The sequence below is a fragment of the Cyprinus carpio genome, chromosome B13, assembly GCF_018340385.1.
Source record: "Cyprinus carpio isolate SPL01 chromosome B13, ASM1834038v1, whole genome shotgun sequence".
NCBI lineage: Eukaryota > Metazoa > Chordata > Actinopteri > Cypriniformes > Cyprinidae > Cyprinus > Cyprinus carpio.
Window position 1 is genome coordinate 5945848 of NC_056609.1, and position 26314 is coordinate 5972161.

General features: G+C 34.3%; 1 protein-coding gene across 2 annotated transcripts in view; it reads left to right on the forward strand.

The window, feature by feature from the left end:
* LOC109069047 (exportin-5-like) overlaps positions 1 to 26314 on the forward strand; it is a 109126-nt gene that overhangs the window by 62291 nt on the left and 20521 nt on the right. Inside the window, exons 5-23 of one of the 2 annotated variants that reach the window (XM_042736308.1) lie at positions 115 to 191; positions 949 to 978; positions 1079 to 1172; positions 1261 to 1344; positions 1436 to 1558; positions 1639 to 1729; positions 3236 to 3364; positions 6367 to 6482; positions 6580 to 6735; positions 7454 to 7495; positions 7581 to 7670; positions 7816 to 8015; positions 8168 to 8267; positions 8374 to 8555; positions 8717 to 8817; positions 9176 to 9272; positions 9388 to 9524; positions 12220 to 12317; positions 19420 to 19466. In XM_042736308.1, the coding sequence (XP_042592242.1) occupies positions 115 to 191; positions 949 to 978; positions 1079 to 1172; positions 1261 to 1344; positions 1436 to 1558; positions 1639 to 1729; positions 3236 to 3364; positions 6367 to 6482; positions 6580 to 6735; positions 7454 to 7495; positions 7581 to 7670; positions 7816 to 8015; positions 8168 to 8267; positions 8374 to 8555; positions 8717 to 8817; positions 9176 to 9272; positions 9388 to 9524; positions 12220 to 12317; positions 19420 to 19466 (1994 nt within the window). The remainder of the gene's footprint in view (positions 1 to 114; positions 192 to 948; positions 979 to 1078; positions 1173 to 1260; positions 1345 to 1435; positions 1559 to 1638; positions 1730 to 3235; positions 3365 to 6366; positions 6483 to 6579; positions 6736 to 7453; positions 7496 to 7580; positions 7671 to 7815; positions 8016 to 8167; positions 8268 to 8373; positions 8556 to 8716; positions 8818 to 9175; positions 9273 to 9387; positions 9525 to 12219; positions 12318 to 19419; positions 19467 to 26314) is intronic. The other variant, XM_042736309.1, reaches the window with a different exon arrangement.

A 26314-nucleotide genomic window follows, 5' to 3' on the forward strand; every position in this document is an offset into this window, starting at 1 on the left:
ATTGAAGGCTCATTTAAATAGGCCGTAAAAATCATATAAAGCTTGACTGGCAAGTTCTTTTAATAACATTAATGGTGCAAAATAGACAACCAACCTGTTCTGTACTTTCCACAGGGAAAGTTAGAGGAGAGGAAGCCATTCATGGTACTTTTTGACGAAGTTGCCATGAACTACATCCTGTCTGCTGCACAGTGAGTAAACGTCTTGCTCTAAATCAGGGTTCCTAAATCTGGAAGGGCACTGTCTTCTAGGTTTTAGCTCAATCCCAGATCAAACTCACTAAAATTTTTTTAGTAACTCTGAAGTCCTTGGCTGCGTCCAAAAGCTGAAAAAGGCTTACTTTTCATGTGACATTAGGAAGGCAACAAAGCATGTCCAAATCCAATGATTGTGTCACATCCTGTGATGTACAGTATAATACAGTATGATCATTTTTTTGAAGGCAGCATAGATGTATCTTTCACTACCTGTAATGTCCCACTTTCCTGTGCATGTCATTCTGTGACGGTTGAGAATGAATGAATGAATGAATTAAATAAAAGTGGCATCTGAAACTTGTGACAGGTATTCAGTTGTGTGTAAATGTTTTTGTTTAACTTTTTTCCAGTTTTGATAACTTTCTAGCAATAAATAAATTTTGTAATAGTTAAATTTTAACTTGGTTATCATCAAACCATTTTCTATTTCATTGTAGATCATTAATTTTTAGAAGCCTCTCCTAAATCAGTTTTGGGAGTCTGTGCTGCCTGGCAAGTCATTGCCTGATAGGGCAGAAAGGCAACAAGTTAGAGCGGCTTTTGGGCAAAGCCTTGATCTTTTTTCAGGGTTGGCACTAAACTCTGTGTCCATCCAGAGCCGAATTTGAGGAACCCTGCTCTAAATGACTGTTTACTATTTATATAACTACACACTGCTCTTTATTTATTTATTTTATTTTTTTTAATATAGGTCAGCAGGTGGTGCAGCTCTCTGTAACCAGTGAGTTTTCTCATTTTCTCCTGAAACTGGCAAGCTTAGTTTAGAATAACTGAGTTTACTTCTGTTAGTTAAAACTACAACTGTCCCTCTTACAATTCAGATCATCAGGCGGCATTGTGGAAAGAAGATACACTTTTTTGAAGAGGCTGTGTCAAGTTCTCTGTGCCCTGGGTAGCCAAATCTGCTCTTTAGTGGTGAGGTTAAAGCATATGCATCACTGTTTTGAAGCAATCTTTTTCTCTCTCATGAAAAATACTAAAATATTTTTATATTTCTCTTTAGGGTTCCGATATTGAAGTACAAGTTCCTGTTAATCTGGATAAATACATGGAAGCTCTTTTTGCCTTCACTACACATCCTAGCCAGGTTGAGTGGCATTATAGCTACTAATTTTTTGCTAAATTTGGTCTACTATGCATTCCATATTTATTAATTATTTCTATATTATTTAAAACAGTTTCTGAGGTCGTCCACGCAAATGACCTGGGGAAACCTATTCCGACATGAAATTTTATCAAAGGATCCTGTAGTTGGCCAGATGGCGATATATTTAAGAGCAGCAAGGATCAATCTTGTTAAAGTAAGTGTCGTGTATACCAGACAGAGCAGACTTGAATAATGCTTCATATCATACTTAACTGCTCTGTTTGCTGTTTACAGACTGGATTTCCCTCCAAGAATGATTGTCCAGGTTGTGAATTCTCTAGAGTGGACTTTGATAGTGATGAAGATTTCAACTGCTCCTTTAATTGTGAGATATAATTAGTTAGTAACTAATTAGCTTAATTTAATGTTATTACATCAGTGTGCTTAAAAAGATTTTTTATTATTTATTTAAATATTTATTTTTTTAATTGTTGACTGACAAATACAAACGTTTTTTTACCAACATAAATTTCTTGGTACTATTCTTTAAATATTTTGTCCAGTTGTAATTTTGGTAATCGAATGCACACGTCTAGGGCCCAGTGATTTCTGTGATGCGGAAAACGCGGACGGAATTGCAGAATCCAGTCATAAAAACGAAATTTAATGTATAGCATGCAATGTCATGGAATTTTTCAAACTTTGAATGAATTAATCAAAAGTACAGTATTACACTTAAATCAAATCGTGATATGGACTAGTATCTGTGAATATTAACCCTCAAAATTACTATTTAAATATGAATCCTGTATGTTCTGTGTGTCTTACTCTGTGAATAAATGGCGAACACCGGCAGTTTTGTTTAATACATGCATACTGAAGCGTGTGCGACTTACAATGGTTTCAGTGTCGTCTCACTAAATGAAGACATAAATAAATGAAAAACATCTTCAGAACTGCTCTGAGAGTCAATTCACGACCATTTCACCATTCATTTGAGTAAAACTAGCATCATATCATATATACACACAGAAATGTAAAGGTATTCACGGCAATCCTTCAAAATAAAAGTTTGGTTTAACTTGAAGACATTGTGCCAGAAATATATTACGGTAGAAAGTAAATACTACTACTACTACTATTATTATTATTATCACTACTACTACTACTACTACTACTACTAAAATTATTAAAATGTAGTAATCACACCAAATTTATGCCATGCTTTAATTAAAAAAAAAAAGTTTTTTTTTTTTTTTTTTTTCCCAGTAATTAAAGATTAATGAAATGAATGTTTTATGCTTTCATTTGATAACCAGAAAAATTTAAATACACAACACAGAATTTCTGAGAAAAAAAAAAAAAAACATTTCAAAAGGCTATTTTAAGAATGAACTTTAATAAATTAGTTTTTATGCATTCGAATAATTAGACATGCTAAAACAGAATTTGGTAACAATAAAACATATGCAGGGAAAATATAAAACGTCATTTTTGTTAAACGTTTATTAAATTGATGTTAAGTTTCATGATTTTAATTAATTAGATATGCTTTTTGATTAATAATATTTAACCATTAAAAATTAGCAAATAAAAAAAAGCAAAAAAATGGAATCCAGAAAAATTTAAACTGAAAAAAACTTAATTTGGAAATAATAAATTAATAAAACATCATATAATCTACACATTGTATAATCAACCCAGCTGATTTGATTAGTGACATGAAGTTACTCATTAAAATGCTTTAATTTCAATGGTTATTCAAACATCAAACAAATTACAGAAAAAAAGGCAAAGAACAAATTATTTAAAATAAATAAAACTGCATTTACAATGGGTTGGCTAACCCCTGAACAATTTATTTATTTATTTATTTTTTTCCCATAAACAGCTTTCAGGGCTCAGCAGGGAGAAGCAGTTCGTCTGGCTTGTAAAATTGTCCCATTTGAGGCCTTCCGTATTGCAAGGGAATGGGTGCAGTATCAGATCTGCACACCAATAGATACTGGAAATACAACATGTGAGTACTATTAATAGACTTTATCATGGTAGGTAATCTTTCATCTGCCAAACGTTTGTGCAGTTTTTGGAATTGTGCTGCGATTTTTCTCATTCTATATTTATCTCATTCTATGGTATTATGATAAATACCCTTCAGTATATTGGAAACACAGATTTTTCAATGCAAAGATTACATAATGTTTGACCAAATAATGGTTGTGTACAGACACAAAGCAGATAATTCTTAAACCTCAAAAAATGCCAGATACCAAACTTTATTTAACCCTCTGGTGTTTGGTCATTTTACCCCCCAAAAATTTTAGGATTTTTAAAAATCATAACTTCATTGGAATTTGAATGAAATTTGGTGACTTTTACAGCACTTGCTATGTGAAAATAAAAAACTAATTGTGGACTCTATTTGAAAAAGCTAAATAGTATAAACTAATATATAGTCACATTTATGTTATTTATGGTCAAAATGAACAGCGCAGGAAATTAATTGGAAATACGTAAAAAAAAAAAAAAAAAAAAAAAAAAAAAATATATATATATATATATATATTCCTGTTTATTTTTGTTGGTTTTTTTTAATTGAATTTTGAGGTTTAAATTAGATTATGGGTAACAAAAAAATCTCTGTGTTCTAGGGATGTAATGATATCAAAATCTCACGATAAGATAATAAGAATAATATATAATATGCATTTTTTTTTTAAAGAATATGCTAAATTTATTGCATTTTTTTTAAAGACATGAAGAATTTGGATTATTTATTTTTTTTGGTACATTTTTAATTTAAATTATTCTATCTAATGCACTTTATGAGTTCAAAATTAAGAGCTCCATCCCATGTTCTTATCTAAGAAAACATAAGTTAGAAAAAATGTCAGTGAATTGGCTTGTACCAAAACTTTAAAGGGGACTCAACCCTCTTTTTATTTGTGGAATACTTTTTCAGTCTAAATTACATTCACACTGGTGTTTTAGGAATATTAGAATTAGAATATTATAATAATAACAATAACAACAATGACAGTATTAGCCATATATCGTAAAACAGCTGCACTGTCAAATAAATAAAAATGAATAAACTGGCAGCACATGCAGTAATGGAGTTCACTGCATTCATTCACTGTGAAGCTGTTCTGAGGTGTGGAAAACAGCGGATCATGAGCTGATCACCTGAACAATGTGTGCACTTCACTTTGAAATGCGCTGCGAAAACAGGCTTGATGAAGGGCTTAAGACATATTGTGCTTTTGTTTTGGTTTATTTGACAGATACTGTGCAAAAGCATAATGACCCAAAACACTTTAAAGACCTTTTATGTTAGAATAAGCAGTGAAAATTTTTGTTTAACTTATTTTTTTTTTTTTTTTTTTTACGTAATATATATATGTGCAGTGTGTATATTTATTATGTATATGTAAATACTCACACATGCATGTATACATTTCAGAAAAATGTTATGTTCATATATTAATATATAATATAAATTATATGAAAATATATGTAAATATTTTCAAAATATATATACTGTATGCGTGTCTGTATTTATATATACACAATACACACACATATTATGTAAACAAAAAGTTTTATTTTGGAATCAATTAATCATGATTAATTGTTTGACAGCACTAGTTTAAATATATTTTAAAAACTACACTTTTTGCCCGGAAGACCTATCATTTCAAACCATGTGACCATGATAATATTGAGACTATTTGCTATTACAATATCACGTTATTGATAATATTGTTATATCCCTACTGTCTTCTGGTTTGACTGTAATCATAATGCAAAAACTGACACTTCAAAATAAATAAATTAATTAAAATTACATAAATGAAATAAATCTAAACTTTGGACAAAACTAGTCTTTGATAATCTCTATATCCTAGTATAAACCTGCATATAGCTGCTAGCAGAAATTAAGAGGCCAAGCACTACAGAAGCAAGCAAGGCAGCAAGCATCAGACCAACTGCAAAAATTAGTTACTAAAGTCATTTTAATGCAATTTTAGTCAGAATGGCTGAAAAATCATAAATATACTGGTATAATATAATTAACTGGTTTATTGCTTTTGACCAGTAGGCAGTGCTGTTAACAGATTGATGTAATGCAGTGTGAGGTAACAATGACATGCTCTAAGTTTGGTGTCAGTATGTCAACGCTTTGTAGACCCTCAGATGCAGTTTGGCATCACGGCATCAAATGAATTAATGAAATCGTTGATATGAAATCCATAACTTTTTGTTTTGGAAGTTTTGTAACAATACACCAGTGTGTTTTAAAGTATGTCCAACTTCAAACATGACATGGGTAATAATGGATATCATTCGACTCAGTGTTATGGTTAATTTTAAGACTGTCCTCTATCTGTGTACCAGATTTCATAACTTTTCTGCAAGTGGTTCTATGGGCTGCCATACTCTCAAGAGCAGAACAAAAAGAAGAAAAGTTTTAAGTAGAAATAAATAGTCCATAATTACAATTAATAACAGTGCAATTAATAATTACAATAACAATAGTTATAAAATACAAGTTATATTGCATAATATAGTTTCCTTGTACCAGTAAACTGCAGAATTTACCTCTTCAAAAGACTGCCATAAGATTTACCATTATAATGCAGAATGTTATCCATCACTTGTCCTACACAATTTCAGTGTGTGGTTGCATTTATAATTTGGGAATTATGCTTTGACTCCTTGTGGAACAAGATTTAAGTTTGACTCCCATGCTGAACTGAACAGATTGTCATTCACAATAATAAACAAAATGTTTGTTTGTAAATATGTCTGTATTCATTTTTATTCATGGACTTAAAGCATTGATATGTTCACAATTGAAAAACCATTGCAATACAAACTAAACTTTACCAATGCTGGCTACCACAGACAATAAACGACAGATGGTAATCAACATAATGCTGTAAATTGTGTTTCTGGGACTTGTTTAACCCTGGAATGTTCATTTTAACACTGCTTAATTAGTATTGTTATCTACTGAAGCTAAAACAGAGAAGGGTGTCTGTTCTGCTCTGTCTCCGTCAGCGGTTCAATGGGATGCCATGACATTCTTCACAGAAAGTGTGTTTGGACAGCTCTTCAAAATTCTTGAAAAGGAGGTAAGACCAGTTTCTCTCATGGTACAGCAGTGAGGGATTTAAAGAGGTGTTCTGTCATTGAGATGTTTTTTTTTTTTTCCTCCTCCCATTGTTGTAGAAAATTCCCATAGATGAGGGTATGGAGCTGCTGCAGATGGTTGTACACTATGAGACAAGTGATCCTCTCATTCTGTCCTGTGTTCTTACCATCATATCCACTCTCTTTCCCTTCGTCACACACCAACCACACTTCCTGCCTCAAGTACTCTTTAAGGTGAGATGTATAATCTGTCATATGAAAATGTGAATAAATGTCCAGTCACATGTACTGTTGCTCAGTGAACTTTTGCAGACAAAATTTTGTCATTCCAATTGGAGTACACTCAATTGGGAGTTTTGTGTGTGTGAGGTCAATTTAATTATTCATTTTATTATTATAATATTTCTTTTTGCCTTTTTTAATTTTTTTAAATTTATTTTCATTTTGCCCTGCTGAATAACTGAAAGCAGCTTGATCAGAAAGTGACTTCTTTGTGAGAAGTGCTCAATACATCACTACACTATTAAAATGGGTTATTTTTATTTTTATTTTTTTTAGTTTTGCTAATGTGTCTGCACCTAAGTGCATCTAAAATACTGTCTAACCACTGATTTAGGGTGTCAAATAAAATTTAAACATGATTTCTCTCTTTTTTATTTTTTTAAGCTGTTGCAGCTATACATTGCTTCTCTAATCTTCTAGATCTTCTAGTATCAGTCAATCAGTATGATGCTCTAACATGTTTAAATCTGGATTCTCTCCTTCTCTGGATTTTCTGTTCTCACTCTGCTATTGTATTTATAAAAAGAACCCTGAAACTTGTCTGACGCACTTGAGGATTTTATTTATTTATTTTTACACTTATCAGTAGCATGTATGTCATTAATTAGTGCATGATAGATGTGCTAAAATCCTATCATCATCAAATATCTTTTTTTTCACTTGCATTTAGATATTTCCTTCAATCACATTTGAATTGGTTGAAGAATGCAAGGTAAGGTGCCCATACTTATAAATGCATGTCATTCACTAAATCAAATCTAATCAAAGTCTTGTTGATGTTCTGTGCATGTATTCAGGCACCTCGAACGCGAGCTGTTAAGAATCTCAGAAGACATGCCTGTTCTTCCATCATTAGGATATGTCGAGATTATTCAGATTTTATGCTGGTATGTTGAATCATGCATCTATAATACAGTTCTTTACAGTGCAAAACATGATATTTAATTTTTGTTATGGTCCTAAAGAAACAGGTTATATTAGCATTCCCTTCTAGGATGCTAATGATAATAGATTATTTTTCTTGCATTGTAGCCATGCTTCGACCTGATGTATGAGCATGTGAAAAGGTTGTTCTCCAATGAGCTGCTGCTGACACAAATGGAGAAGTGTGCTCTTATGGAAGCCTTGATATTAATCAGCAATCAGTTTAAAGACTATAACAAGCAGAAAGCCTTTCTAAAAGAACTCATGGCAGCTGTTACTGCACAGTGGCTGTCAGAGGAGATGAAGAGGTATGAATGGATATTGTTGCCCAGACAGGTGTTTACTGAATTTAAACAGATATTTAACATGATAATTATATGAAATCACTGATATCTAGTTTATGTACATGCATCTGAGGCTGTCTGATGTCTGAACCTTCCTTTAATTTTGTATTGTGTAGTGTGTTATTGGACCCTGCTACCTTCTTGGCATATGTTGGTGCTGATCAGGTGATCAGTGATGCTGACACAGAGGATCAGATGGGTATCAACAGGTCACGGGTAGGTGTCACCACTTCTCAAATGAATGCATGCAGTCTAATGTGTTTGCATAGCTGTTGGATTTTGTTGTTAATCTCATCAGTTTTGCTTTTGTCTTTAATGGCAGATTAGTTTTTGTGTGAACACCATACTTGGGGTTGTAAAGCGTGCTCGTTGGCCTGCTAATCCTGAGGAGGCAAAAGCAGGAGGCTTTGTGGTCAGCACAACCTCTGATGGGGCCCCTATCTACAGAAACCCTTGTGCGGAGCCCCTGCAGGCCTTGCTGCCTAACCTTTTTGCTCTCATCAGGTAAATTCCTTTCCTAGAAAAACAGACATTTGATATGGAGTATTATATGGTGAAAAAAAAATCATAGATAGTGTACAGGGATATGCTGTGCTGTTCTATGTACTGTTTTTTACACTATTGTAACAATGTTTGGAATAATTTGACATTCTTCATCCTTTCAGGACTCAAAATAGCTTGTTCTTACCAGAGAACATCAACCGGCTTGGCAAAACTTTTACAAGGGTCTATGATATTATGGATATGGAGAAGAATTTTGCTTTAGGTAGGTTTCTCATTTGTCCTGTCCTTTTATGAACACCATAATTTAGGTTTTGCTGTGACTGGTAAAGTCAAATCGAGTCTCATGTATTTCTGTAGTGCTTTAAACAATATAGATTGTCGAAGCACCTTCACAGAAATTAAACGGGAAAATAAGGGTGATGTTGCAGATTTCCTCAATTATAAAACAAATTCAATTTCAGCTTTTAAGCAGCTTTGCGGAAGGCAGGAGTGTCATTATCTAGCTCAATTCAGTTCAAAATTTGTTCTCATCTGATGGTGTCAGTGCAGTTAAATCAACATTGCCTTTAAAACCCAGATTCTTGTTATCTTAAAGAAATAACTCCTGTTGTTTCCTACAGGAATTCCTCAACCACTTTTAGATGCCTACGACTCTTCAGCATACAGAAACATTGCTGAACGCATGCAAGGCTTCTTCTCCTCACTCTATGATAACTGGTTGGAGCAATCAAGTTTAATAATTGTTTTTTTTTCTTCTTTTTTGTTTGTTTAATAGAAGAAAAAAAATCCTGATTCTATTTACCCTTTTCTTTTGTGTCCTTTTTTTTTAAAGTTACCACGTGCTTGGGAATGCAGGTCCCTGCATGCAGCAAGACTTTTATGCAATAGAAGGCTTGGCAGAGCAGATTGTTGGTTCTGCATTTACCCATCTAGACAGTGTTCCAGACCACAGGCTCCGCCCCTTAGTTCATATCCTTTATATAATTATTTTTTCTTTTAACTATTTGTTAAACATACTTAAGTTGGTGACATTTGTTGGTAACACTTCATAATAAGAGTACCTGAACCCAGTATCTTTATTATTACTTCAAAATGAGCTAATGATTAGTGATGGCATGAACTAATCAAGAATGAATAAACAACTACCCTTAAATATGAATAGGTTTATATGGATTCATTCCTAAATAATGACCACCTTAACTACATGTCAGGGTTAGGGTTAGGCTGCATCATAAACATAATTGGATGGCACAGTACTAGTTTGCAAATATTTATAGTGATTCTTCCTATCAAATGTGGAGAATACTAATTGCAACTACCACCCATAATTTGATTTCAGTATATTTTGTGTGATTCTCACGAGACTCTCCTTTAAATTCCCCCTGCTGGCTTATAAGCCTTCATCCAAAAATTAAATTTGTCATCATTTACTCACCCTTACGTTTTTCCAAACCTGTATGGAAATTCAAATGCAGATATAAACATACTATGGAAGCCTATGGCTATCAGCCACTGTACAAATAGTATGTTGTGGCACTACCCTGACTAAGGTCTATACCCAGCTTTATAAACACAAGAATTGTTTTATGTATGTTTGTATGTATATTTATGCATATATACTGTTGAGCCAAAACATCATGACCACCTGTCTAGTAAGGTGTTATATAGAATATACACTGTACCCAATCTGTTGTTTGTCCTACTTTGGACCACTGCTGGTAGGTTCTCACAGAAGCACCCCACAAGTCTCGCTGTTTCAGACATTAGGGATGGGTGCTACCACTTACTTTATTTTTGATACAGTACGATACTTTTAAACTCAAGTATCGTCATTATTGATACGATTCTTATAAACTGAACTTTTAAGTTATGAAATGTATTACATTTTTAAATTACTATGAGCAAAATGGGTAATGATACCCACTTAACTTTATATTTGACATGCATTTTCAGTGCGCCTTAATTGCAACTTAATATGTTATATTCTTGTTTACACATGGTTAAAATATGTTTACTGTAGTGGTAACCATGGAAATCTACAAATACTATAGTTGAATTATGGTCACCTTAGTAAAACCATGACAGGCTGTTGCATGCGTAAATGCAACCTTTTTATTCTGACGGTGTATGATTTATATTAACATTACAGAATAGAACATGATCAGTATGAACTTTTAACATTCAATTTAAATAAATGTAATAGCACAAATTATTTAGGCTAAAATTTCAATTTGTATATTGTGAAATAACTCAAACATATGTTTTTTCTTTCCTCTGATTTTTTTGGGCTGCTGCTCCCAAAGGCATCAGTGCTTTCTTATGATACTTTTGGGAAATGCAGCCCTGTTTGAATGCACTGTCAGAACTAAGTGAACGCTCTCTGGGATTGATTGGTTCTGTCTTGATTCTGATTGATTAGTTAGCTTGTGTTCAGGTGTTCAGGTGAGTGGTTATATAGTTCGAAGTTATTCGCTTATTAACATAGGTTATTTGTCCAATTCAATGCATATTGTACACAATTTTTTTTTCACTGGTAAAACATCTTAGTATTAATATTTTTTAGTATCGACATTTTCGATACTAACATCAGTATCGATATATCGATACTTGAGGATCAATATGCCCATATCTATCAGACATGCTCTAACATAGTTGTCTGGCCACAACAAACTGGCCCTTGTCAGTCACTCAGATCTTAATTCATGCACATTTCTTGCACATTGACTATATGAATTGGTTGTTCATTTACCATATAAATTACCCAGACCTTCACATGTGACCTTGTTAGGAGATGATTAAAAATATTCACTTTACCTATGGGTGGACATAATGTTTTTGCTCATATAAAGAGTTCTGCAAAAAACACAAGTAGTTAATTACTATGCATATTGTAAAATAAATACATTAAAAAAATACTATAATTGTTACTTCAGTTTACCAAAGCAACCAAAATTTATTGGATAAAAATGCCTGCATTAATATAGTAATACAACTATTTGTTATACAACTGTTTTTATGGTGCACCACTAGGTACACTCAAGACTGGTTGCCAACTGAATCTAAGCATGGTTGAGCCTGGTCAGTACCTGTATGGGAGACCTCCCGGGAAAACTAGTGGCGCTTTTCCACTGCGTGGTACGACTCGGCTCGGCTCAGTTTGCATTTCCACTGCAGTTTAGTATCGCTTTAGAGTGGGCGGGATTATTTACATGTCGTTATAGTTGCGCCACCTCTACTGCCGCGACTCCTGAAAAAAAGTTTTAATTCCACGTAGCCCCGTCAAGCTCTCGCTGGATCCACTCCTCTGCTATCAAAGAGGAAAACGTCTGTACTTCCTCAATACTTTTTGGTTGTTAAAAAAAGGTGCGCTCCAAAAAGTAACTATCAAACATGTACTCACATGAAGTCGTTATTCAGGCATGAATCCATCTTTATTCATTCGTGATTAGTTCATGCGTTCACTAATTATTAGTTTATGTTAAAGTAAGTTTTAATTTGGGTAATTAGTACATGATGATTTAGGTACCCCTTATTATAAAGCTTTATATTCACCTTGGTTTATGATTATGGAAGTGACATCACTGTCATTAGATTTGGATTCTTGTGGTTGACTCTGACTCATGAATGATGTGCAGTTTTTGTTGTTTTCCTTAATGTCTTTCACGTCTGTTCATGAAGCAGCTGGTGATGTCCTGTCCTCGTGATTATTATGACAGCCTCCTCAATCCTTTGCTGGGCCCACTGTTTACCTATCTGCTGCAGGTAACCTTAACATCATATACAATATCTGGAAGTATGTGTTTAACAAACCAGAGCATGTTTTTTTTTTTTTTTTTTTTTTTTTTTTTTTTTTTTTTAATCCCTTAAATACTCAGTCATACATTTACTACTACACTGTGTAATATGTGTTTTTAAATTGTGTAATCTAATACAGATTTCCCAATTTGATTCATAGATAAACAAAGAAAAATATGCTAGCTTAAGAAAGCTAGAAGAAATGCATAATAATGTCATTGCAGACAGACTGGATGATGATAAGATCAGATATCTGTGTGGAGCACTGGCTGTTGTCAGACTCGTGCAAACAAAAATCGCACTGGATTATTACAGTTAATGGCAAAATGAATGTTTGAAAATGTAAACTGATATTTCCTACTTACACACTACAGCAAAAGATGCACACCAAACAGAGAGCTCAATGAAATAGGAGCACAATAAATCTGACAAAATGTATAGTTATAATATACTGTGGTGAACAAACACTTGTGTAAAAAAAAAAAAAAAAACAACGTCAAATCACCATTATAATAGTCGATGGCAGCAGAGCAGAGTTTTGCTCTGCTTTTTTTGTGTGTGTGTGTGTGAATGAAGAAAAAAAAGTGCTATTTGCTTATAAATGTGCAGTATGTGCTCATATTCACTGAGGTTGTTGGTCAGTTCCATATAAGACTATAGAAGAATAATGGTACATTTAATAAGAGTACATTATATACCTTTTCTACATAAAAATTTGATTTTGCAGGTTACTGTTGTTAATAAAATAGATTGTGTAAGCTTCCCAACTCAAGCTTTCCATCTAAGGTCATATCTATATAGAAAAGCTATTAAAAAAGCAGCGGAGCTTTGTAAACAGCTCAGAGTTATCACGTCATCTCCATATGAACGATATGATTGCCAGAATAAATTTACCAGGATTTTTGAAAAGGTCCTGTTCACACGTAACCTCTTAACAGTAATTTATCCATGAAGAATGTATGTGTGAAAGGGCTTATCTCTTCCTGCACAGCGTTCATCTGGGAAAACTCACTTGATTTATAATGTAAATCATATAAACCTATGCCAACACAGGAGAATACATCATCATATTTTTAAATATGCGATTTATAGTACATCATAATTTCAAAATAAAAGTTTCTGACTTTGCATGTGGCCAAATATTAAAATTAAATGGATTTAAACGTTGTTGAATCACACGAAACATCACCAGGTCATTGCCGCATATATTTAACAGTGCTGTTCAATAAAACCATAAACTTGCTTTTGATACTTTATTTTAGGCCAATTATTGTTGCCTCATCGTTACTTTATGTATAAATATAGTCATATTAAAGCCTGTTTTTCCACTTAGTTCTTATTTGTATTACTAAAAAATCTCAGATTACTCACTTGTCAAAATAATCAGTAGATTACCTGATTAGCAAAATAATCATTAGTTAAGCTCTAGATTAGTTAAAACATTTCAAAATACAACTGCATTGTTTTACTTTTTGTGATTAAAAGCAAAATATATTGTCATTTTAAAATTTCTTAAAGTATTGAAACATTGTCTTGTTCTAGTGAACAAAGTATCTGCATTTTGTCTCGCCTTGTGAGCTAAGTGTATTGTCACACCCCTAGTGTCTATGAGTGTGATAATGCTCATAATTTCCACATGTATGACATAGCTTTTCAATCTTCAGGTCAATCATATATTCATGAAGAAAAAATCTGTCTGAAAAAAGCGATAAATTTGGCATAGTATCCTTTCAAATGTTAAAGTTGCCATGGTCATTGCATGTGCTGCACTTTATTTGTACCATTTTCTTTTCTTAGTTTATTTATTATAATTTGAAAGATAATAACAATATTGCTTTATAAGTGAGATCTGATTTTAGTCCTTGAAAACCAAAAAAGTAGTGCAAATCCTTGAAAGTCCTGGATTTTTATTTTGCAGTATCTGTATGAACCTTGTTTAAGTTTACCAGTTCTTGGACCATATTAATGTTTTTGCTGTTGTTAATTGAACTGAACTGTAGATTTCTGTAGTAAACTGGCTTTGTGTATTTCCTATTTTATATTAATTTCCTAGTATTTAAATTTCATGTTTTAGATTGTAGGTCATCTTGTACTCTGAAAAGGACAAAGCTAACCAGCAAAACTTGATATCAAAAGCATCCTAAATGTTACATGTGTTTGCACCATATTGTAGTGAGTAACCTTTCTTGGTATTGCCATTTCAAATATCCCACCATAATCTGTAGTCTGAGACTGTCAAGGGCTAATGGCAATGGCAGATACGTTACTAGTTAGTTTCAAGGCAAATAATTTTCTTTTTTTTGTTTGCCAAATAACCCTGTGTATGTGTCTGCACCCGCAACCCCTAGAAAAAAGTCCAGGTTCAGAATTTTTTTTTTTTTTGCTTTAAAGAGCAGGTCATGTGTTTTTTTTTAAGTGTCCTAATATTGTGTTGGAGTCCCCTACAACAGGTTTAAAGGCATCTAAGGTAGGGCTGAATGATTAAATGCATTTGTGATAATATCGCGATATGAAAAAAAAAGTGATTTTTCAATTACGTTTGGTTATGTGACACGTGAGAGTAAAGAGGTGTGTTCGACTGGACTTGAAGATTGATCGAGACAAAGCATGAGACGTCCGCTCTCTTATAGCTCTCATGGTACTTTGATGACATGATTGTCATCAATTGGGCGGGTTTTGTTGTGAACCCTGGCATGCTACATGCGGAAATGTTTGAAAGAGTATATGATATGAACGTACTTCAAAACGGCATATTGAAATTACTTAAGCAGTAAGTGTTACGGTGCATTGCATTACTGAAGACTTCGACCTTAAAATAATATATGTGTGTATGTGTGTATATATATATATATATATATATATATATATATATATATATATATATATATATATATATATATATATATATATATATACACATACACACATATATTATTTTAAGGTCGAAGTCTTCAGTATAAGGTAAAAATAAGGTAATATATATATATATATATATATTCTTTTTTATTTATTTAAAGTCCTTTTTAAAGCAGTGGTTCTGTGGGGCGCACAGTATTGCAGGGGGCTAGCGGGCCATCAGCAGAAAAATACAAGAATATACAAGGTCTACAATATGTACAATAACTATACAGATAAGTATTATGGACATAATTTACAGATTTTAAATACTATCAGCATGATATACAGATAGGTGTACTATGAACATACTATATAGATGGATTATGTGAAAGTTTATGTACACTATAGGCAGAACTATGAACATATGAACGTAATTTACACTATTGCAATGGTCAGTAAAGTGCATAGAAAATATTTCAGTGTGCAAATGGATTATTCAGTGTGTCTGGATGAACAGACAGTAGTGCAAGTAATAGCGAGTTACTGTTTTTTTGCTTGTTGTAAATAAATAAATAATAAATCGGTCAGATGTAGTGATGAAGTGGGGGAAGAGTCTGTGTGTATGGTGTGGGGGTGTCAGAGGGCAGAGTTCAACAAGGAGACAGCTGTAGGGAAAAAGCTATTCCTAGATCTGCTGGTCTTTGTCCGGAGGCTCCTAAAGTGCCTCCCGGAGGGAAGGTGGTTAAACAGTCCATGGTCAGGGTGAGAGGAGTCCTTAAGAATGCTGCGAGCTCGACGTAGACAGCGTTTTCATAATACAACTGGTCAGGATGCTCTTGATCGCACACCGGTAAAAGTTCACCACTATGGCTGAAGACAGTTGGTTCTTCTTCAGTGTTCTGAGGAAGAAGAGGCGCTGGTGAGCCTTCTTGACCAGGCTGGAGGTGTTTGTGGTCCAGGACAGGTCCTCCGAGATGGTGGTTCCTAGGAACTTGAAGCTGGAGACACGTTCAACAACCATCCCGTTAATGTGGATGGGGTCATGCGTGCTTCCTTTCTTCTTCCTGAAGTCCACAATGAGCTCCTTTGTCTTACTGGTGTTAAGGAGCAGGTTATTGTCAGCGCACCATGTGGCCAGGTGCTGTACCTCTTCCCTGTAGGCAGTATCATAGTTGTCACTGATGAGGCCAATCACTGTGGTGTCGTCTGCAAAGTTAATGATGGAGTTGGATCCATGCACAGGCTTGCAGTCATGGGTGTAGAGGGAGTAGAGGAATGGACTCAGCACACAGCCCTGTGGTACGCCGGTGCTAAGTTTGATGGTGGTGGAGCAGGTGTGGCCTGACCTAACATGCTGAGGCCTGTTGGTCAGAAAGTCCATGATCCAGTTGCAGAGGGAGGTGTTAATGCCCAGGTCTCCAAGTTTTGTGGTCAGCTTGGAGGGAATGACGGTGTTAAATGCTGAACTGAAGTCAACAAACAACATCCTAACATATGTGTTGTTATTGTCCAGGTGTGTGAGTGCAGAGTGCAGCACTGTGCATACTGCATCCTCTGTGCTCCTATTTCTATAGTAAGCAAATTGGTGTGGGTCCAGTGTGGGTGGGAGGCAGTCTTTGAGGTGTGCTAGGACCAGTTGCTCAAAGCACTTCATAATGATGGGTGTGAGTGCTACGGGGCGATAGTCATTCAGGCACATTGGCGATGAGTGTTTTGGTACTGGCACAATGGATGTGGACTTAAAACATGTTGGCACAGTTGCTTGGGTGAGGGACAGGTTGAAAATGTCTGTGAAGACCCCTGCAAGCTGCTCTGCACATGCTCTAAGCACACGTCCAGGAATGCCGTCCGGGCCAGCAGCCTTGTGTGTGTTGATCCGGCTCAATGCAGTGTAGACATGCACCTTTTCATAAAACAATAATATAGTGCTCCAATCAGTTCTTAAAATAATGACATAAAAACATTTTAACACCTATGCAAGTGAATCGTGCCCACAGCTAAAGTTTAGCTGCTAAACTGTAAACTTTTAAAACATCATAATGGTGGATTCGTTAGCTAAGTGCTAACGAGACTAACTAATGAAACAATACAGTTTGAAAACCAAAGTATGTCTACTGTAATGTCTGAAGAATGACAGACAAAAGACGCTCCGTGTCTTAACCTTTAATTATAACACAGAAAAGCTGTATCTCATGCGCACCAGCCTAACTAACTCATCTCTCTCTACCAGGTCTTTTACTCCCTGCATTAACCCTATAACTACATAAACAGCACTTTCACAATAATTATAAAGTCTGTGCACTACACTACGTTCTTTATTATTAAACGAAGTAGTTAGAACAATGACAGTCTACATTAATCGACACATTCTTAGGAAATAGTGGGTTCACAGCGAATTATCAGAACTATTTCAGTAAAACTGTAATATCGTGCTTTACCTGGAAACCTAAAGCTGCACTAGGTATACATCATGTTAGCACAAAAAAAAAAAAACCTAGAGCTGTGTCCGAAACCTCTCCCTATCTACTATATAATGCACTATATCGGGTGTCAGCCCATTTTGTAGTGATGTCCGAATTCTGAGTGAAGGACTTCATTCCCTACATTCGTCCACTACTTTTTACCCACAATTCATTCTGATTTTGAGGGTACAACTGATGTATACTCGCTGAAGCACTATTTCCAGCAATCCAATGCGGAGAACCGATGAGTTGGAAGCGAGAGCGAGTTTGAATGAGAGATGCCGTTTACATCTTTATTATTTCTGTTTTAACGGTTATTTCATACAATTATTTATATTAAAATGTGTTATTTTTAGGCAATAACTGTGGCATCGTTGTTAACTTACAAAAATGATGATAATTTGGTATATAATTAAAATATGTAAAATTAACGGTCGGCTGAGGGCGCTCTACCACTTAATATTTTATATGAGCTCAAAACACTGTTCGGGACAGTGTCAAGATACTAAAAATAATAAATACATAAAATTATGAACGTGATAATGTCTGTTTATTTTTGTTCTTTTTAATAGTATTTAATGATTATGAACATAAAAGCATTACAAAACAAATTAGAAACATACCATATAAGAAACCGCAAAGCTGACACGGAGTTATGTATAATTACAATATAAAGTAATTTTGAGTGTTATTGCTATTAATATTGTTTTCTAAAATTAGGTACATATAATATAAAATAACATAAGACAATGTTTTTGCAACCAATATTTGTCTTTGTTTTTGTGTATGCGTCATCGTAGTATTACGTTCAGTTTTTTGTTCGTTACTTTCTGATTTAGTTCATTTGTTTGCTATTTACTGTATATTTGTTAGTGAATGAGTGAACGAGTGAGTGATTTCGGACAAACTTCACACGTTTGATGGTTGTTCTGTCCTGAACACGTCGATGCCCATGTTCTGTTATAGTCAGCGCTACCTTCTGGCAACAGGAAGTGTCATGGACTCCTAGGAACATATTAAAAAGCATTAACAAGTGTTAAATAGGCAGGCAACATGCTAGAAACACGCTAAAACATGCTGTTAATGCAGTGAAACAGGAAGTTTATGTAACTCGGCATGCAGTGTCCAATCTGTCCCAAATTTAACAAGTTTAATAAGAGTCCTGTCCTGAACACATCTACATGCCCATATTCGCTTATAGTCATAGCCCCACCTAATGGTAACAGGAAGTGACATGTTTAACACTGTTATGGACTCCTAGCAGTCTATCAAAAAGCTGTGAAACAGGAAGTTTATGTAACTTTATGTAGCATGCAGTGTCTAATCTGCCCCAAACTTAACATGTTTGCTGAGAGACCTGGCCTGAACACATCTACATGCCAAGATTCAGTTATAGTCATAGCGCCACCTGCTGGCAATAGGAAATGACTTGTTTTACAGTAACTTAAACATGCTATGTCCAATCTGCACCAAACTTCACATGTTTGGTAAGTTTGGTGAAGACATCTAAAGGCTAATATTAAGACATACCTTGTTCTTTATGATTTTTTTGCACCACACAAACAAAAGAGAGACACTACTCTGATATGTCATTAATAACTGGTTGTTCAGTTCAGTTCTGTGCACACTGCATAGAATTGTTGTATATGCTGGTGTGACTACCTGAATTTTTTGGAAGTAAGTCTGGTTGTAGAATGCAGTTGTCACTATTGACTGCAGTACAGGATTTGTCTAATGTTATCTCCTATTTTTTACTTTGTTGAAAACAGAGACTGAACTTTCGGTGGCAGATCATCAACCAACGGACCAGTCTGTGGTAAGACATTTTAGTGTTTATGATAATGCTATCAATATTTGTATGTATACTGTGTTGTTTATAGTTGAAAATGTATATATTGTTTTCAAGTTGACAAACAACTTTTCACATTTATTGTGTATACATTTTACATAAACCCCACCCCCGGGAACATATAACAAAGGGGGCAAGGCTATGTTGCACTGCTTTAGAGAAGAGTTGCTGCCTGCCATCAAAACTAGGTGTGCTCGAAAAAATCTATTCATATATGAATCGTGATTCTGTCTTCTAAGGATACTAATGCATTCACAAGTTTTCAGAATCAATGTTGTAAAGCAGAAGTTCTTAATCCTGATTATAGAACTGATATTAGAAGCTAACATAAGCCAAGCATTTACAAATAGCAACGTATCTAAAAGTATGAGATGACACAGACAAAGAAATATAACATTCTGAAACATCCTGTAAAAGCTGTGCTTGCACAGGTTTTGTGTGATTCTCTTATTCACTAATATTCTTTGGGTCTCAGTTGGGCTCAAATTGAAAAGCAATATTGACGACGCCATTGTTTAAAATAAAACACCGGAGCAAATGCCACTGAGGTGAGGGGTGTGAAGTTTCTGCCCACGCACTAGGTGGTTTAGCGAATCACAGCACACTAGGCCAGCTAACCAATCTGAGCCCATTGCCTATTTCTGAGGGAGGAGCTTCATATAGTGGGTTCACAGCGAATTATCAGAACTATTTCAGTAAAACTGTAATATCGTGCTTTACCTGGAAACCTAAAGCTGCACTAGGTATACATCATGTTAGCACAAAAAAAAAAAACCTAGAGCTGTGTCCGAAACCTCTCCCTATCTACTATATAATGCACTATATCGGGTGTCAGCCATTTTGTAGTGATGTCCGAATTCTGAGTGTGAAGGACTTCATTCCCTACATTCGTCCACTACTTTTTACCCACAATTCATTCTGATTTTGAGGGTACAACTGATGTATACTCGCTGAAGCACTATTTCCAGCAATCCAATGCGGAGAACCGATGAGTTTGAAGCGAGAGCGAGTTTGAATGAGAGATGCCGTTTACATCTTTATTATTTCTGTTTTTAACGGTTATTTCATACAATTATTTATATTAAAATGTGTTATTTAGGCAATAACTGTGGCATCGTTGTTAACTTACAAAAATGATGATAATTTGGTATATAATTAAAATATGTAAAATTAACGGTCGGCTGAGGGCGCTCTACCACTTAATATTTTATATGAGCTCAAAACACTGTTCGGGACAGTGTCAAGATACTAAAAATAATAAATACATAAAATTATGAACGTGTTAATGTCTGTTTATTTTTGTTCTTTTTAATAGTATTTAATGATTATGAACATAAAAGCATTACAAAACAAATTAGAAACATACCATATAAGAAACCGCAAAGCTGACACGGAGTTATGTATAATTACAATTTAAGGTAATTTTGAGTGTTATTGCTATTAATTTTATTTTCTAAAATTAGGTACATAAAACCATGAAATCATCTGAGCGCTTATCAGAGAAAGGGACAGAGCTGTGTAGAATACAGAATAAATCCATGAATGTGTTTTACAGATTAATCTTTATAAGAGCACTTGACATCACAGTAGGCGATTACACCTACTGATTGGCAGCGTTACTGTTAACCCTCTGGAGTTGATTCACGCATATACACATGTTGAGGCATCTTCTCCTGATAACCCCGAAAATAACTTAAATTACACTTTCAGTTTTGATCGTACAGATAAGAGAAATACATCAATCGAATCTGTAAAGGGTCTACTTTTATTTGTATACACACATAATAACAACAAAACTTTGTGCATTTATAATATAAAGAAAACAAACAAGGTGCGCTGTCTGCAGCCTTGGTCTGCAGTGATCTTCATTTAGAAACGTGTCATTAAAATGAACTGTAAACAGTGTCCATCAAAATAATGTTAATAATGCAGTTATTTAAGAGCACATAAACAGTCATTAAATATAAGGCCTACATATATATTATATATAATAATATATATATATATATATATATATATATATATATATATGTATGTATATATGTATGTATATATGTATGTATGTATGTATGTATGTATACTGTATACACACACAGATTAAAAGCATTAAAGCATTAAATGTTTTCATTTCGGTTCATTCTTGGTTTAAAAAAAATCTTCAGGTTTCATATGCAGAGCGAAAAGAAAAAATGGTCCAGCATTTAGCAATAATTATTATTAACTCTGTTATTATTCTTGATCTTTCAAACTGCTAAGACTTAGCATTTTTGAATTGTGCCTTTACTGTGTGACCAAAAATTGAGTATTTTCTGTTTCAGCTGTTTGATCACCTGGAGCCTCACGCGCACATATTCATTGGAAACAGTCGTTCACCGTGCCATACGGCGCCAGCAGCGGCCCACTTTGGCATATTGCTAATTATGATTTTTTTTCCCGTCGATACTGAAACTCGCATGAACTACAAAGCCTATTTTATAGGGCTGCCCCCGACTAAAGATATTCCTAGTCGACTAGCACTCCTGCATTTTAGCGATTAGTCGAATAATCGTTCATTTATGATATTAATATAAAAACTTGCGTATATACAAGGAAAGGTATAGTCCAAGTTGAAGTTTAACACTTTCATATGACAGAAAATGCTAAAGCATGATATTAGCGCGTTCAAAATGAAAATGAAGCGCTTAAAACAGAATAGTAGAGCGTTTTTTAAAGTATACAGTTAAGGAAAATTAACAAAAAAATTTAATAAATGCACATGGCACATCGCACAACGCCAAAACTTAGAATAAAAAAGAAGGCGGCAAACAAATCAACAGCCTAAGTATTTGATTAAATTGTTTAGAACAACTATATTTAAGACAAAATGTGGAACAAATAATTTAAAGAACCAAACACTAATACAAATCAAAAATATCAGAGCAAAGCTGGCAAACTGCCATTAAGACGACGGATGAGTTTTGACCTGAAACAACAAATTGCAAACATCAGACTAATTTTTCTTACAGAAGAAAAAACAGCCTATAGCTTACCCGTTATAAAAATACCCGGGTTTTTTTTAATATAGCCTAACAGATAGCAAACAGAAACACTACAAAAAGGAAATTAAGCATTCTTACCTAAGCTTCAGTTCGATTTTATTTTTTTCATATTATGTGAGAGGAACACCAGCTTGTCCACATTGTTGGGAATGAGGGAGCTTCTCGACTTGTTCACAATGAAGCCGGCCTTTGAAAAAGATGCGCTCTGAAGTGCGCTTTGGTATACCGCGAGGCACGAGATCTCGTTGATCTCTCGTTGCTTTGATGTCATGTCATACATGAATAATGGTAAATGCAACCACTTGGGAGAAATCAGACATCAGCATCTTATTCTGTATCTCAATTGTGTATTTATTTAGTAACATATTTTATCTGTCATAAGTCTCGTCTCGAGAGTTTAGCTCTGCATAGCATGACATCAAAATATAATAATGGTTTTTTGTTTTGGGAGCTTTTATAAAAATAGAGTTATTATCATTCATTCTAAATGTGACGTATAGGATAGGCTACTGTGGCTACAAATAAACAGAAAACAGACTCGACTGAATAAGAAGGCTCATTTTCATAAGCGATTTAAAAATAAAAAATAGAAATACATTTATTCTGTGTGATTAATTTTGAGTCCTGATAATTGAATCTTATGATCAATGTATCACTTATAGTAAAACATTGATGCTTTTGAATTTAAATATTTAACAAAGCAGGCAAACAAAAGGCCGCTGTTATCGTGTTCGTTTTGTGATCGCGCTAGTTCCAGTGACTTATTTCTCATTAGTTTTCTGATTTGTTGATGGGGTTGCATGACGTTGTTCCTGAGAGGCGTGTAAAGGGCGGGTTTTAGTGACGCGCAGCGGAGCTTCTGGCCCGACTGTGGAAACGCTGCACTATTCTGGCCTCGTGCTACTGGCCCAAGGCTATTAGCCCCGCCCGGCCCGTTTTAAGCTGCCCTGGCTCGCACTGGCCCGACAGTGGAAATGCGGCTACTAGCGAGAAAATAACACCGAAATAAAAAGAAGTACAGCTGCTGTGAGTGCAGGCATGTTTCAACCCAGTACACATGGCAACACACCGTTCCTCACAGCCCAAAAACAGACCAAATTCAGTTCAGCTGGAGGGGGTTGGGGGGTAGTTCTGTATAGCTTGTCGGGGTTGATATAAATGTGTGAATCTCTTTGGTCTTTCATATGCACAGTGTTTTATGAGGGTTTCAAAGTTGCTGAGCAGGTTTAGATAGGACTCGTCATTTTGGTTTTAGGACAAATTTGAACGAAGGTTTTGATCCACTTCAAATGTTGATTACTGTATAGCGCAATATAGTTTATTAGTTATATTAGTTATTATATTAAATTTCAGAGGAAGTTGCCTTAACTCAAAAAAAAAAGATGCAAACTGTTGCATTTATTTTTATTTTGTTTCGTCTAAACAATATTTTTTAGACTATGAAATATAAATTCTCACAGAATGTAGCCTATTCATAACCAATATATTGAACCATCTCTTTATGTTTTTCTAAATCCCAAACAGAGTCCAGACATCAGTAAAGTATCCGTCTATGAACAAGTTTTATAGGCTATTTTAGATTTGGGAAATACACATGCTTTACAGACGTGACTAAAAACATTTTGGAGTTTTTGGAGACATTATAATATATAGTTTGTTTGTTTTTGTTGTATTTACAATGCACAAACCAGAAGCAAGAATATCTGCAGAGAAGGGTTGGCTGTTCTCAAAACATAAAATATCAATTTTATTTCAATTTTTGTTTTTGTGTTTCAGAGGAAAAATCAATGTTAAGGTATATCTCTCCATTACAGACAGAATTTATGCAAACGCAAAGCAGAATTTATGCAAACGCATATAAAATGCTTTAAAAACTTTAACAGAGATGTCTAGAGGGTATTTAATAGGTCTGCCCCCCACGTAAGATTTTTCTAGTTACTAGTAGTTCATTTGTCATTATTCAACTAATCGCAGGTTTATATTAAATTTACATCTATAATCCATAATGAGCCTTAATATATTCCACGCTGAAGCGCATGCATTAAGTTTGCCACAAAGCACAGGCAGAAGTAGCCTAATAATTGTGAAAAAGGAGACATTTTTAATTATTTATTAATAAACATATGTTTTCTTGTCGTCTGCAAGAGGAAATTCACAGTGCTGATTCTCTCCACATGGACGCGCCTTTAGAGAGAAATGAAACCTCCACAGATTACATAATGCTTTTGTTTTGAATTGATTCGTTTAAAAGACATTACAAGCTTTCTGTAGATATAGTTCTCATGTATATGAGACACCACAATTTTAAGTTAATTCATTATCAGGAAAAAATTCAAGTGATCGAGAGGGCGCCTCTCTGTCATGAATGCGCATTAATAATTTTCGCACAAACACTTGAATATGAATATTAATTCACATTTTGCATATGCATTACAACGTAAATTATTTTTTACATGCAATTATCCAAAATAAAACCAAACAAGATTTGCAATGAAGATAAAACAAATAAGAATAAATGCTGCACGTTGCACTCAGCATCATGCGCGCAGCGCAAAATCTTGCACTCTGAAATTTACACACCTGCATTTAAATGCGGCTGCGAATTTTATTTTTTTACTTAAATTATATGAAAGCAAGTAAAGAAGGCCCCTTTTAAAATCACTGAAGTTGTCAATTAATGAAGCTCTTTTTTACATTGTGTGTATTTTGTTGATTATAATGAGAGATCTTGAGTTTAAACATGAGGACGATTTATTAATCCGTCCATTCTTTAACATTGATGATTTAGCTAAATTGTGCAGGTTTATTTGTTTCTTGTTTTAATTAGACCAAAATAATGGGAGCGAAATTATACAGTGCCTCACGTTTTACTAAAATAAAGGAAATAATTCATAAAACATGCAACAATTTCTTAATCAGTGTGCAGGCAAATATATTTTTCCCCAAGAAGTTATCTGTCAAAATAAATGACAGGTAACGAAAAAAAAAAAAAATGCATGTTGTTTTATTAAAGGAATTTTTAAATATAAATTAAAATATAGGCCTTATATATGAGAATATTGACATTTTGCATATTCCTTCCTGTAGCCCAGCTCACTAAAATAGGCTACCACTTTTAAGGCTCCGATGCAAAGTAAACCACAATTTCTTTTGAATAATATAACACATAATTCATATTATATAAATAATACTGCACACCTATAAATGTGTCAAATCTAAAGTATGGTTTAATACCATGTTAGCTTAGAGAAAAATATAAGCTCGGGCATAGGCGTGACATTTATCCGGGGCTTGAATTTTGTTCTAAGAAATGCACATAACTTCATAAGTAACCCAAACTTTCATCTGTGAATATTAATATTTTAACTACAGTGTCAAGTTTTGTCTTTCATTTTCCCTGACTGCAGCCGTCAAATGTAACACATCAGCGAGGCAAAACTGACGTCTATTGGGAAAAATGTGCTTTGATGCGCTTGTTTGATAACTTGCACTTTGCAGACGTGGCGGCGGTAGAAACCACCGTTTTGGTTGGCCACCTACTGTGGGGTTGTAGAATTTTAAACCTACAAGGCAAGTGTATTTGTATGATAGCACTAACTGTAAAAAGTAAGGGGTAATCAAAAATAGCCTTTTTACTCAATTAGTCTGTGTTTTTTGTTATTTTAATTTTTGGTTTATTAACTAACTTCTGCTTTAAAATGATTATTTTTGTTTTAGATTGCAATGTTACAATGTAATGTGATTTTAACCCTTTTTTGCACATAATATATGCTTAAT